Here is a 14713-nt window from a genome sequence, read left to right as displayed (position 1 = left end):
AGGCTGCAGGTGATTTTGGTTGCTACAGCCACGCTTGAGAGCAGCACGATCGTGGCGTGCAAATGCGTTAGTCACGTGGTTTATTTTTGCATTTCGCGGGCTTTCTTTGGAGCAGGAAAAAAAAGACACACGTGAGGGTTTCCTTATTGTAAATGATGGAATGGGGATTTCTGAAAGTGCTTGACAACTTTTTAAATGCAGTTTGTTTTCTAATGTCAGTATTTATTAATTAGATAATTAAACTTAGACTATTAATTAATTGTGAAACAAAAAATTGACTGTGGTGCGCAAGATGGCTGTCACCAAGATAAAACTAGTTTCACTCGCCTGTCTCTAATAATCTATTTTTTAACCCTTGGCTCAAGTTAGCTGGGACACCCGTTATAACACCAGTTAAACAGAAGATAAGGCGGCTGAGACAGAATCGCACTTTTTACATGCAGCAGACACAGCAGCTAAACTTGCGTAATTCATACCTCTGCCAACATATCTCTGGGTTTCTATCTAACTATCAGTTGTGAAAAATTACATTTTAATTTTACAGTGAGTGATGTGTGTACTGAAACAGAAAAGAAAGCACAGCTTCCACTTCACTGGATATTTCTTTAATACACTGCAAGAAAATGTAAAACCAGATAAAATCAAACGTCACAGCCTCACAAGTGCTCTGAACCCTAATAAAAATTATATTAAACAAGCACCAAAATAAAATGCCTCCTCATCAGAGAGAACTTTAGGCCAATGTATGAAGGGCAACAGATTTTTCTTCCACTTTCAAGAAAGTGAAACACAAAAATAAATTTGACCGAAGTCAATAACGCTGGGAAAGGAACTGTAGTGAACAGGGCTGTACCTAGCACCTTACTCGTCCCATTACAAATAGTTGTTCCCAAAGCCATTCCCCAGAAGACGACTTTCTTTACTAAAGAAAGCAATAGAAAGTGCTACATTGGCCACCAAAACCTACCTAGCAATCCAATGTACAGGCACGGTCAAAAATATGCGGCCCACGGCTCCGGTCGGCGGAGCGGCTGCGAGCCGCACCGCGGCGCTCGCGCCAGCGCTGCGAGAGTATGCCCTGTGACGACAGATTTCTCCCTTGTTCTTGAGCGGGCACGTCCGACGGTTGATAAAATTCAAGTGCGACGTTCAGCTGTTTCGCACCTTACGGTCAGGGCGAAAGATGGCTCCCATTTCCATGAAGCGGCGCCGCGCTGGTGCCGCCTCGCTTCTCGTCTCCCGTGTGTGCGACATCGGCTGCGGCGCGTGGGCGCTCAGCCGTTCGCGTAGTGCACGGCGCCCCTCTTTCTGGCATCGTAGTTGGGTTGACACCTCGTGCATGTAACCCGCCGCGAAGGACGCGGCTTGGATTTCGGCGGCGGCGGTTGCTGCATTTCGGTTGAGGCGAAGTGCTTGAGGGCCGTGTACTGTGCGATGTCAAAGCACGTTTAAGAACCACAGGTGGTCGAAATTTCCGGAGCCTTCCACTACGGCGTCTATCATAGCCTCAGATGATTTCGGACGTTAAACCCCATAAACCAAATTTCATGCTTACGCGCTGCCCGCTTCCGTGTAATCCGCCTCGCCCGCGTGCTCAAGGCTTGGGTGTCTGTATGCATCACGTTCCCAAATATTATACAAGGGTCGTCCGCTGTCTTACAGTGGTAACATGCAAACAGCCGCCGCATTAGTGGAATCAATAGAGTTGCATTAAAAGCCACATGTGGAAGAAAAGCCCGGTGTGGATTACGTAAATGCAAGTGGTTAATTATTTTAATAGATCAAAAGACGGTATTGCATGTAAAACATTGATGGAAAGCAATGTATCCACTGCGGGCAGAGAAATAGAAGACCTCGTAGAATAGCGGTTCCTTACAGTTTCAAGTAAAATGTGATGAGGATTATTAAGTTCGAATTTGAAAATGACTGCCTAAAATTCATCCAAAACTACGGGCGCATAACGCGAAAGCCATTTTTAGGACTGTTAGGATTGAAAATTTAGCTAATGTCGCGAAATGATGAAATTTATTATTGGTGCATTGACAAGGAAGCTCATCACTGCTATGGGTTACGGGTGCCAGGCATTGTCATTATCAAGATAAAGTTTGATGAACATGAAGAGAAAATGATTGAGATGTATGTGTAGCAAAAGCGAGTATCACGGTTTTATGGCAGTGCATCGGCCGCATACAATGAAAATAGGATATCTGCTTTTTAAAGGTAAATCTGGCATTTTTGATGGCTCGGTAGAAAGTGTCACTGAGTTTTCAGATGCTTGCACCTACTTCTTTTTGCAAAGAAAACTTCAATATAATTCAGCGTTCCTCTTTTGTTCGTGATCATTTTTTGTGTATATGGTAAGAAAAGGTGCGCTTCTTCTGCTCCCTTGTATCTAAATATTGCTGAGTATATTAAGTTTCCAGGTTTGGTAACTGGCGATGATCACAGCATTGCAGACCGCAATAAGATGGTCGTTCTTCGCACACATCCACTCTGCGTAATAAATGGCGAGAAATCTATACGGTATGTAAAAAAATTCTTGATGCTTGTGTTTTCGGGGCAACAATGATTGATTGTCGACACAGCAAGGGCATTTGAAAATTTTATTTTATGTCATTATTTTCACACATGTTATAGCCGCCGATCTTGCGACTTAACATAGGAGAGAATCTTTCTGCAGATATCAATTCTCAAGCCTGTCTAATGCTTGGAGAACGTCCCCCCGGCCGCGACCACGTCTCGCGCACTTCGAGCACCCAACCTCTATAGCTATTGCTCGCCGACTGCGCCCGGCAACAAACAGATCTACCACTTTTTGCGTCTTAACAGCATCGAGTCGCGCCATGCTTGCACTGCTGTACGCTGAGCTAGTGAAGAACCTCAACCGGCAGAGCGCTTTATATGCACCAGCTATGCTTTGCATTGGCTGTTAAAGCTGATCACTTATCGCACTTTTTTCTATTCCAAAGCAACCAGAAAAAAACAGCGTCATGGTTACGAAGAGGTAGCACCGCAGTCTTTGATAAGGCAACATTTTTTGTGCGAGTGAGAGCAAGCTAAATGCCCAGTCATTTCAAAATCGAATGGCATGCTTTGGGACCTTTTTTTTTTTGTGCCAAAAATAAAGGTAGACGATTGACATTCGTGGTATCTCAGCGCGCACCATTTGGCTATGCACTTCGTTTCTAAGAATTACATCCTTACTACACAAAGAACACTGTGAAAATTTCATTCAAAAAATTTTTTCCTGTATTAATTCATGCCTTTGTGTTTTGTGACTCTCGCATTTTTTTCCTCATTAATGCGCAGGAAAGTTGGACGAACTCTTGAAGAATTGCGAATCCAAACATTGCCATGGCCCCCAAAAGGTGCAGACCTAAACATAATTGAGAACGTGTGGGGGCACATGAAAAGCCGACTGGCCCGTCGTTCGATATCAGCTCAGACGCGAGAGGTCTTGTGGAGGGCAGTCAAAGAAGAGTGGGATCGCCTTCGCCTTGTTCCTGATCTCGTTCCAGCCTTGTACGCTTCCATTCCAGGGCGTCTTCGAGACGTGGTCGCGGCCGGGGGGACGTTCTCCAAGCATTAGACAGGCTTGAGAATTGATATCTGCAGAAAGATTCTCTCCTATGTTAAGTCGCAAGATCGGCGGCTATAACATGTGTGAAAATAATGACATAAAATAAAATTTTCAAATGCCCTTGCTGTGTCGACAATCAATCATTGTTGCCCCGAAAACACAAGCATCAAGAATTTTTTTACATACCGTATAGATTTCTCGCCATTTATTACGCAGAGTGGATGTGTGCGAAGAATGACCATCTTATTGCGGTCTGCAATGCTGTGATCATCGCCAGTTACCAAACCTGGAAACTTATTATACTCAGCAATATTTAGATACAAGGGAGCAGAAGAAGCGCACCTTTTCTTACCATATACACAAAAAATGATCACGAACAAAAGAGGAACGCTGAATTATATTGAAGTTTTCTTTGCAAAAAGAAGTAGGTGCAAGCATCTGAAAACTCAGTGACACTTTCTACCGAGCCATCAAAAATGCCAGATTTACCTTTAAAAAGCAGATATCCTATTTTCATTGTATGCGGCCGATGCACTGCCATAAAACCGTGATACTCGCTTTTGCTACACATACATCTCAATCATTTTCTCTTCATGTTCATCAAACTTTATCTTGATAATGACAATGCCTGGCACCCGTAACCCATAGCAGTGATGAGCTTCCTTGTCAATGCACCAATAATAAATTTCATCATTTCGCGACATTAGCTAAATTTTCAATCCTAACAGTCCTAAAAATGGCTTTCACGTTATGCGCCCGTAGTTCTGGATGAATTTTAGGCAGTCATTTTCAAATTCGAACTTAATAATCCTCATCACATTTTACTTGAAACTGTAAGGAACCGCTATTCTACGAGGTCTTCTATTTCTCTGCCCGCAGTGGATACATTGCTTTCCATCAATGTTTTACATGCAATACCGTCTTTTGATCTATTAAAATAATTAACCACTTGCATTTACGTAATCCACGCCGGGCTTTTCTTCCACATGTGGCTTTTAATGCAACTCTATTGATTCTACTAATGCGGCGGCTGTTTGCATGTTACCACTGTAAGACAGCGGACGACCCTTGTATAATATTTGGGAACGTGATGCATACAGACACCCAAGCCTTGAGCACGCGGGCGAGGCGGATTACACGGAAGCGGGCAGCGCGTAAGCATGAAATTTGGTTTATGGGGTTTAACGTCCGAAATCATCTGAGGCTATGATAGACGCCGTAGTGGAAGGCTCCGGAAATTTCGACCACCTGTGGTTCTTAAACGTGCTTTGACATCGCACAGTACACGGCCCTCAAGCACTTCGCCTCAACCGAAATGCAGCAACCGCCGCCGCCGAAATCCAAGCCGCGTCCTTCGCGGCGGGTTACATGCACGAGGTGTCAACCCAACTACGATGCCAGAAAGAGGGGCGCCGTGCGCTACGCGAACGGCTGAGCGCCCACGCGCCGCAGCCGATGTCGCACACACGGGAGACGAGAAGCGAGGCGGCACCAGCGCGGCGACGCCAGTGCTGTGGCATGTTGCAAGTTGCGCGTCCGCGCCATAAGTGTCGCCACGGTCGGAACGATTGCAGCGATCCTGGTATCTGGCAGCAAACGCGGCTGGAGTCAATGACACAACGCGTCTGCGCCGCCAGTGCCGCCGCGGGCAACGCTGCAGCGCAGTGGCAGCAGACGACAGCGACCGGCGCAAGCATAGCGAGCAAAGTTTTGAGCAATTTATGTTTTTACCGCCAACTCCCAGGCACCGCCACCGTCGCATTTCAAAATCGTCCCCATTGGCTCTACGGGAATGTCACACCCTTGGCGACGCTTCATGGAAATGGGAGCCATCTTTCGCCCTGACCGTAAGGAGCGAAACAGCTGAACGTCGCACTTGAATTTTATCAACCGTCGGACGTGCCCGCTCGAGAACGAGGGAGAAATCTGTCGTCACAGTGCATACTCTCGCAGCGCTGGCGCGAGCGCCGCGGTGCGGCTCGCAGCCGCTCCGCCGACCGGAGCCGTGGGCCGCGTATTTTTGACCGCGCCTGTACATGTGCTTAACACTTATGAGATTTGGACTTTTAGTCTGAGCAGACACCAACATTGGGACTTTAAAATAATGGTGAAGTGAACTGAGTGTGACCTTATACATTTGCTATCTGTACAAAAAGAATGTTGTACATTTTTCATAGACACATTAACTAGGAGTTCCTAACCATACTTGTTCACGCAAACAGGTTAGTGTCTTGACTGTGCTGTTTGCAACGGTTTGAACACTTGTAATAAAACATCCCACGCTGGAGTCTGATACAAAAATAGCAGCAACTGCTCACAGTGCAACAGCAACACAATGAGTAAACTTGACACAAGTATATTTTGTGAGCACAATACTTCTCAGTGACGGACCCTGTACAACTTTAGCAAGCATCAAGAATGCTAGTGCCATTAACATGACATCTACACCACAAGATAAAAGCAAGATCACAGTAAAAATAAAATGCTGACTAAAAACAACACTTATGATATATAACCTCATCACTGAGATGACCGGCGCTCCAGTTAACACAATGGGAATATCTAGCCATAACCTAGCCCTCAAAAACATCTGTGATGGCTAAGTGGTTATGGTGCTCAGCTGCTGATCTCAAAGACGCAGGTTCGGTCATGGCCGCGGCGGTCGAATTTCGACGGAGGCGAAATTCTAGAGGCCCGTGTGCTGTGCGATATCAGCGCACAGTAAAGATTCCCAGGTTGTCGAAATATCCGGAGCCCTTCATTACGGAGTCCCTCATAGCTTGAGTTGCTTTGGGATGTTAAACCACCATAAACCAAGCATCTAAAACAAAATTAAAAGATCTCATAAAAGCTAGTGCATTTCATAGCCAGGTACATTAAAGTGGACACAACAAATCCATATAAATGGTGCCCTTGATATATAAAATTAAATGCGAGTTCTCTGCCTATGGCTAACCCACCATATGTAACTGCCTTTAATAGTAAAATATCTCTTCAATTCTAATTAATGCAATACTGCACATATCATGGCACAGTATAATGTATGCTACACACCTACAGAAGCCAAACACTTTTGAGCAGAGAACTACTTCAGCAAAAACATAGCTGAGCGTTCAATTAAGTGCTGACTTCCAGCTGCAGTATGCTTCGTGTTTTCCCCTTGGTACCATCAGCATGCGAAGTGTTGATTAGAAAGAAACATTGAATTGTAAGAGACAGGGGAAAACTTCTGGTAGACTACACACAGGTGTCATCACAATGGCAGGTTTGTGGATCTTCCGTCACCTTGTGCGAGCTGCCGCTCTCTCTCATTCCAGTTGGAAATGGCAACAGCCATCTTCCTCTTTGGGCCAATCAGGCTGCAGCACAGAGACGAGAGAAAGAATGTGTCACTATTCCCATATTGAAACACAGATGACATAACAGGTCATACAACCACACCTGCCACATTACCTGACAAAAATAAAAGCATAGGTTCCCCAAAGTGTTGTAGAGGTGCCTTCCATGTGTCACATGAAACCCTGTGTCTTTTGAGCACAAGCTCGACATACCTGGGCTTTCAGTCATTGTGCTGAAGTCTTTATTCTTACCTCAGAAAACAAATTAAAGGCTTTAAAATTTCGAAAACATTCACTAAGGGTTCTGTAACTATTGAATGTATCGAAAACTAGTAGAGCACATTGTTTTATGTCCCAATATTTTCATTTTTCAACTTCAATTTTTCTAAAGCAGTTGTTGCTCTTTCAGTGTAGTACATTTGTTTTTCAGGTTGTACTTGCAGAACATTAAATGTCCTGTGACCATATTGCTGCTACGAACAGCATGCTTTTTTTTCCTTCATTGTATTTATGCGTGTTCTTTAGCTTTGTCATTGCATACCAATGCTCCCCTCCTGTGCGGAATCCTCAACTGAGGGCCTTTGGGGGTGCAGTGAATAACAACGATAATAACTAACAATAAAAATTTAGGCAACACTTAAGCTCTGCCTTAAGGGCATGACACAATAGTGTTGATTGGTCCTATCAGCACCTTATGGCCCTCTTTGCATACCCACTTCGCAGACACGGACACCGTTATTTATTTTATAATGAGTAACAATAAAAAATTAAAATTCGGGGGACACTTAAAGGCACTATGCAGTAAATTAAATGAGGTTATGTAAAGCAAATGAGAGATAGGCATGTCATCACTCGTCACCCCAGTGCAGGAATTTTTGAGCTAGCATTAATAACAACAAAGATATACGACAATTAAAAATTACGCTCCTCCTCTCTCCCCTCAACTAGTAAACGCGGGGCGCCAGAAAAAAAAAATAATGAAAACCGCTCTGGGACCGGGCCCCGACCATGAATGCGTCATCCGCTGATGTTCGGTTTGCGACTCCCAGTTGTCACACCCAGCGCACCCACCATATGCGCGAAGGCAATGCCCTGGCTCGCACTTGCCCGAGGGGCTCGTGGCACGAGCAGACGACTTTCACGGCTACCGGAAGTGTGCTCGTGACGTTGCGGCTGCCGTGGCTCCAGCGAATGACAGCGTGTTGTGGCCTGCCGATGTCACAGAACTAGTGACGTCTAGGTTTTAGTTCCAAAATTGGTTACAACGAGCACACCAATGAGCCCGCGAATTTTAAAAGAACGGTTTTTAAAAATTCATAATAAATTGCCGGCTCAGTTTCGAAGACTCCTACTTAGTGTGATTACTTCTTAGCATGCATTCTAAGCATATAAGACATTTACAAGTGACATTTAATTCAGAGCATAGTCCCTTTAGGCTCTGCCTTTTAAGGACATGACAAGATAGCATTTATGGGTCCCTCCAGCAGCCTCTGGTGATCTTTGCATATCACTTCGCAGACATAGACACAGCTATTTATTTTATCTTACTTCAGTTCTTTTTAATTTTGTTTTATTATTGTTATTATTTTCCTTTACCACAAGACATAGGAGGCCTCTCCTTAACCAAGTCGAATGAACGCTCCTCAGTGGTCGAGTGGTAGTATTGTGCCCAGCTCACGAACCAAGGGGCAGCGGTTGAATCCTGGCTCAAGCATTTTTCTTTTCACCACAATTACTTTCATTTCTTCAGAAGCGCTAGGTGATAGTGGTTAAATTGTGTCAACACTCGGTAAACCAATCAGGAATTGTGTAGGGACATCAGCACTGTTGCACTTCGTGATCGTTGTACCAATCAGGAATTGTGTACTGACGTCATCACTGTTGCACTTTGTGATCAATGTGGGGTGTTTGAATTACCTGGGCAAGCTCATATGGCTGTGATATCACGACCCTCTTGACAAATCCTGATTTTCTTGACATAGCAATGCCAACTACAGTGGTTTACAAGGGGGGGGGTACTGCGCACAAAAAGACAAGGACAAGAAGATAACACGACAGGCGCAGACTCGCGACTAACTCTATTGACAACACGACACTCCTTTAATAGTTTCAAACTGTCACATCACACACATGTGGAAACCAAAAACTTGTCTTCATTCTGATACAGTTTGATAGAAGGGTCACTTACGCAATCTTTATCCTTCTGTTTGATACAAAACGCCTCCGCCAACTCACGCGCCACCTGGTCATGGCTCCTCCTCAAAACTCCTCCTTGTCTTTTTGTGCGCAGTACCCCCCTTCCTTGTATTTACCATGATTGACCGACTAGCCCAACAACGTACGCTCTTAAACTATGTTTCTTCTACCGTGGGCCCTTTCTTTTGTGTTGCTCCTTCAAACTGTCATGTTTCAACTGTGATTAGCGCCATTGTAGCTGCGACCTGCCGCACAAGGTTTTTGGGTTTCTGTCTGAAGAGAGGCCTGGTGCCTTCGGAATTCATCGCTCTGTTCGGGTACATGGTGCCCTCTGCGGGACATGTTAGACGCGTGTGCAAAATTCTAAGATCTGAACTTTGGCGTCAGATCAGGCTCCTATACGACTGGTTGCGTCTGCTCGCGTTCCGGACAAACCCCGAATGGGTAGGAGAAGTAAGGCTACGGGCCTTACGACGTCAGACAGTCCAGGCAGTGGATTTCTGATGGAAATGTTTCCTACTACGACTTCCCAAAGATAGGCCAAGATCCAAGGATAACGGTGGTTCCGTGTCAGTACTGGCCGATGCCGAGTTACCGAGTGGAATTGTTGAGGTGCTGAAGAAAGGACCGAAGTTCAGCATTGAGCCTAGTGTGCCTGCGCACGAGCTGCTTTCATTGAACCGGCAGCTGGCGCGGAAGGCATCTGATGAGGACCAGGAGCGGTGCCTACTAGATGGTGTTGACAGCCTTCTACGGACCGCTGCTAGGCCACGGAGGTCTGCGAGTGGAAGCACTTCAAGCCTCAAGACATCAGTAAAAGAAGTTGTCTATTTCTTCAAAGACAACGGCTTGGCCCTTCTGCAAGCTGATAAAGAGGGAGGCTTCGTCGTCCTGCCTTCGGGGATATTTGTTGAAAAAGCTGCTCAAGCAGTCGAGAAGAACTTTGTTCGGAAGGAGGTGAAACAGTCAAAGGTAGAGACCAAAGCTTCTGTGCTGTGCAAGGACCTTGCTTTAGATAAACTGTCTAGAGCAGTTATTAACTCCAAGCGCGATTGCTTAGAACTGTTTTTCACTGTTAAAACACATAAGGTTGACAAGCCCTTTAGGTGCATAGTAAGTGAAAAACGTACTTGGCAGCGTGAAGTAAGTGTGTTTATTCAAAAGTGTTTGAAATTGGTGGTAGTGGAAGACCCATTCTTGACTAGGAACTCGAATGATATAGTCGCCTACCTACAGGATGCTCCACCTGTAGGCTACGCCTTTTCAATTGACGTTGAAAACCTGTTCTTTTCAATACCCCACGATGCCCTGTTTTGCTCCGTCAGGTCTTGTATTGAAGATAGGGGTGTAATAGCTTTTCAGAATGCCTGCGGTATAACGCTGAACAGTTTTATGTCTTTACTTGAGTTTTATCTTGGTTCTACCTTTGTATCTTTTAACGATCAGGTCCTTGTTCAGCGCAAAGGAATTTGCATTGGTTCCTGTGTGGCACCTGTACTGGCTGACATCTTCTTGTCCAGCATTGACTGTGATCTGGTGCGCTATTTTGACGATGAGACAACTCTGAAAATATTTAGGTACGTTGATGACTATTTAGTGTTTCTTAAAGATCGACCTGGCGCGACGCACACTGTGATTGTGGAAGAATTTTTGTCGATTTTCAGACAACATGGGAAGGGTCTGACCTTTACTCACGAGTTACCGGAACATGACAAGCTACAGTTTTTAGATATTAACCTGACTTTGACACCAGATCACGTTTGCTGGATGTACTTACCACGTGCACGGAAAGACCTGTTGCCTTTCAGGCCAGCACATTCCAAGACTGTTAAACGGGCTGTCGGAACGTATTGCTTGCAAGGCGCCTTGTCTAAGTCTTGCGCTCACCTGGTGCACGAGAGCCTCAATAATCAGGTAATTAGGATGACGAAGGCTGGTTTTCCTGCTTCACTCATTGTTGCAGTGGCAGAGAAGCTTCTGCGCAAACTGAAAGATAGGACGTGCCGGGATAGTGGCCGTTCTAAGGAAATGAGGCCAGTGGTTCTACCGTATATTCACAGAATTTCCCACAACTTGAAGAACGTGGCGAAACGCTAAGGCGTGCCGGTAGTTTTTTCCGCCCCATGCAAGTTGGCCGCATTGTGCCCTCAGGTCTTGTCCGGAGGGAAGAGGAAAGCGGACTGCGAGAAGCGTCATGCCACTCGTTTTGTCAGGTGCCAGACGGGTGTCGTATACCAGATTCCCCTCACCTATGGCAGGGTATACATCGGTCAGACAGGCCGATGTCTGAATGAGCGCTTAAGGGAACACCAGCGTTCCATGAAATCAGGGACAGGGTCGAATTTACCCTGCATTGTGGCGCATGCCCGGATGCTACGCGCAATAACCCTTGCCTGCCTTTGCTGACAGATACAAAAGTTTTGAGGAGGAGCCGTGACCAGGTGGCGCGTGAGTTGGCGGAGGCGTTTTGTATCAAACAGAAGGATAAAGATTGCGTAAGTGACCCTTCTATCAAACTGTATCAGAATGAAGACAAGTTTTTGGTTTCCACATGTGTGTGATGTGACAGTTTGAAACTATTAAAGGAGTGTCGTGTTGTCAATAAAGTTAGTCGCGAGTCTGCGCCTGTTGTGTTATCTTCTTGTCCTTGTCTTTTTGTGCGTAGTACCCCCACCCCCTTGAATTTACCATGATTGACCGACTAGCCCAACAACGTACGCTCTTAAACAGTGGTTTCTTCACTGAATAAGACCGTTTAAAAACATTTATCATCTTAGCAGAGTGAAGTGTGTCACCCACTATTAACCAGGTCAGGCCTTAAGGGTAGCTGCTCAACAAGCTTCAAACAGACTTTGCAAAACTGAAATGAAAGGCTACCTGCAGTGTCTCTCACCACCAAGGCTATAAGCAGAGACCCACAAATCACCATTTCAGGGAACAATTGAGGTAAGTAGCAGATGACCTATCTGCAGTGCATGATGCATGTAGGTCTAAAAAAAAAAAAAGGGATAGTGCTGAGCGAACCTCTCCCTCTCGTGGTCGGGAAGGAATTGGTTGTTGACAAAGTAGCCCAGGGGAGAGAAAAAATTGAACAGAGTCAGTCCTCACCGAATGCCTGCCTGCTCGAGCTGAGCATCACCGAAAGTGAGGAGCTGCTCCAGATCAATGCCCTGGGACTCGAGCATGGGCACATACTTGGACAGCCCTAGATGGCCAAGGAAGTCAGCAAGGTTGCGAACAGCTGACTTTGGAGGCAGGTTCAAGCATCTGTCTGCAAATGTAGTGTGAGCAAGAAATAGCATGTTCTGGACGATGATGCTATCTGAAGATTGCTTTAAACCAAAATTTTGCCCCGATGCTACCCTTCCTGTTCAGCTCATGTTGCTGAACCACAGTTTTGAACTCACAGCCCATCTGCCACTTTGGGACATCAAACACCAAAATTTATAATTTGAAATTCATGCAAGCTAAGCTCGGTCACATTTAGTGCAGGCTGAGCCACTCAGATTTAGTGAATATTAAAGGGTTACTGAGGACAAATTGAAATTGGCCAGTATGGATAGATTAGTGCATTCTGATGACAAAAAATGATAGCCAATACTTAAGCTCTGCCTTAAGGGTATGATGTGATACCGTTAATGGGTTAATGATCATATATGTGGAATTAGTCATTCTCAACTTTATACTTATTCACAGATCCCTGGGAGTCCTCGTAACACTCCTGCCACAGTGGTGCAGCGGTTAAGAGATGTGCCATTGCGCTCCGATGGCAGATGCTGCCACTGGTAAGGCTTGTGCAACCCAAGTTGCTGTTCTTGAGAAGCCTCCTGTGACCAATCATTAATTGAACTGTCACCTGCCCCGATGGTCAGTTTGCAACAATCGGGTGGGCAGGTTGTGATGACACGACAAGGTAGCGTGACCTAGGCGGCCCACTTAAGATCGCTTCTCTAAGGATTTTTCACTCACAACACCAACAATGCTAACGATGACGCTGGATTTTCTGCAGAACAGGAGCCTTAAAGCTATTGTGTGAATAAAAAAAACAGAAACAAAAAAAGGCATCTCACTAGGACGAGGCGATGTCCCTTCCAAAGCAAGGTTGGCACAATGACGGACCAAGCTCTCTACTTCGGGGGTCCTCTGACGACCTGCAGTCATGAACCATCCATTAAAATCCTTCGGTTCCTCTTCAGTGCACTGTGAGCCCAAGTCTTGGAAACAAATCATAAACATGTGAATCCAAATATTTTGATTGCCTCAAGGGCAGTTATACGCATTTCCTCAGGTGTTGTGTAAGAAGACATTTTTTCTTGCGGCAGCTGCACGCAATGACACTGCAGTGGCCATTTAATACCATTAAACTGGAGCCACACTACTAGATTGCATGCATTGCACACATTGCACACGTGACTGAATAAATGACTGAAGAGGTATGTCACAAGGTACCGTATTTACACGATTGTAAGTCGACTCGAATGTAAGTCGACCCCCGCCAATCGCATGTCTGAAAAAAAAAACACTCGTGGAGCGCTTCAAAAACGAAAATTTATTGCATAGATGGGCTATTCATTCTCACTTGAGTCATCTTCTGTGGTACTGCTGTCATCGTCGTCGTCGTCGCCGCTGCGATCCCACAGCACATCGGCCTCCATGGAAAGCCCGCACTTCCTAAATGACCGCACCACGACATCGCGTGGAACGGCTGCCCAAGTGGAAATCACTCACCCGCACACAGCCGCCAGGGAGGCTCTCTTCACGCGCCCCGTTGGCGTAAGTTCCCGCCCTTCTGCCGCCAGCCACTCGTACTCACGCCGGAGCAAGTCCTTGAATAGCTTGTTAATGCCAATGTCTAGCAGCTGCAGTTGCCCCATCAGACCACTGGGAATCACCAGCATATCTGTATCTTCTTTTCGGAGCTCTGCCCTCACTTTCGCGGTAAGGTGGCCGCAAAATGAGTCCAGCACGAGGAGGTTCGGATTGCGATTTTTGAGGGATGCCCCTGGCCTCAAAAGCCACACCCGACGGTACCAATCAATAACTAAGTCGTCCGTCATGAAGCCTTTTTTGTTCACTCGCACAATCACACCTTTCGGGAACATTTCCTTTGGCATAGTGTTTCTTTTGAAGACAATGTACAGTCGGAGCTTTGTGCCATCTGCCAAGCATGATAGCATAACAGTGAACCGAAGTTTCTCGTTTCCTGTCGTGAGAAGCTTGACCTCGCGAGCTCCCCTCATGCTCACTGTTGTGTTGCTCGTCATGTCGAAGTAGACGGGAGTCTAGTCCGCATTGCCGATTTGGCCGAGCAGGTATCACCGCGAGTCGCGGAGCTTGAGGTAGTGCCTATGGAAGGTGAGAACGTTCTCCTCGTAAGCAGCAGGCAGCTTCTGGCATACACTAGTACGCCGACGAAGAGAGAAGCCAGCCCTCTTCATAAATTTCGAAGCCCAAGCCCTGCTGGCTTTGAAGTCTGTTCGAAGTATTCCAGCTTCCGCAGCAAAGACCCGGGCTTGTTGCGTGATCATTTCGCATGTCACTGGAAGGGACCGATCACGTATTTCGGTGACATACGCTGCAAGCTTGACCTCCAGCTCCA

General features: G+C 45.9%; 1 protein-coding gene across 1 annotated transcript in view; it reads right to left on the bottom strand.

Annotated features, from left to right (window-relative positions):
* Positions 1–5611: 5611 nt before the first annotated feature.
* The window catches only part of LOC144093791 (uncharacterized), a 29004-nt gene continuing 19902 nt past the window's right edge, over positions 5612–14713 (bottom strand). Inside the window, exons 6-8 of the mRNA XM_077627497.1 lie at positions 13185–13265; positions 12223–12385; positions 5612–6939 (exon numbers count right to left, since the gene is read on the bottom strand). Of these exons, the coding sequence (XP_077483623.1) occupies positions 6834–6939; positions 12223–12385; positions 13185–13265 (350 nt within the window). The 3' untranslated portion in view covers positions 5612–6833. The remainder of the gene's footprint in view (positions 6940–12222; positions 12386–13184; positions 13266–14713) is intronic.

Source organism: Amblyomma americanum, chromosome 6, assembly GCF_052857255.1.
Source record: "Amblyomma americanum isolate KBUSLIRL-KWMA chromosome 6, ASM5285725v1, whole genome shotgun sequence".
In the NCBI taxonomy this organism is placed as follows: Eukaryota; Metazoa; Arthropoda; class Arachnida; order Ixodida; family Ixodidae; genus Amblyomma; species Amblyomma americanum.
The sequence above is the reverse complement of the archived record's forward strand: the minus strand, read 5'-3'. Positions and strand labels throughout refer to the sequence as shown.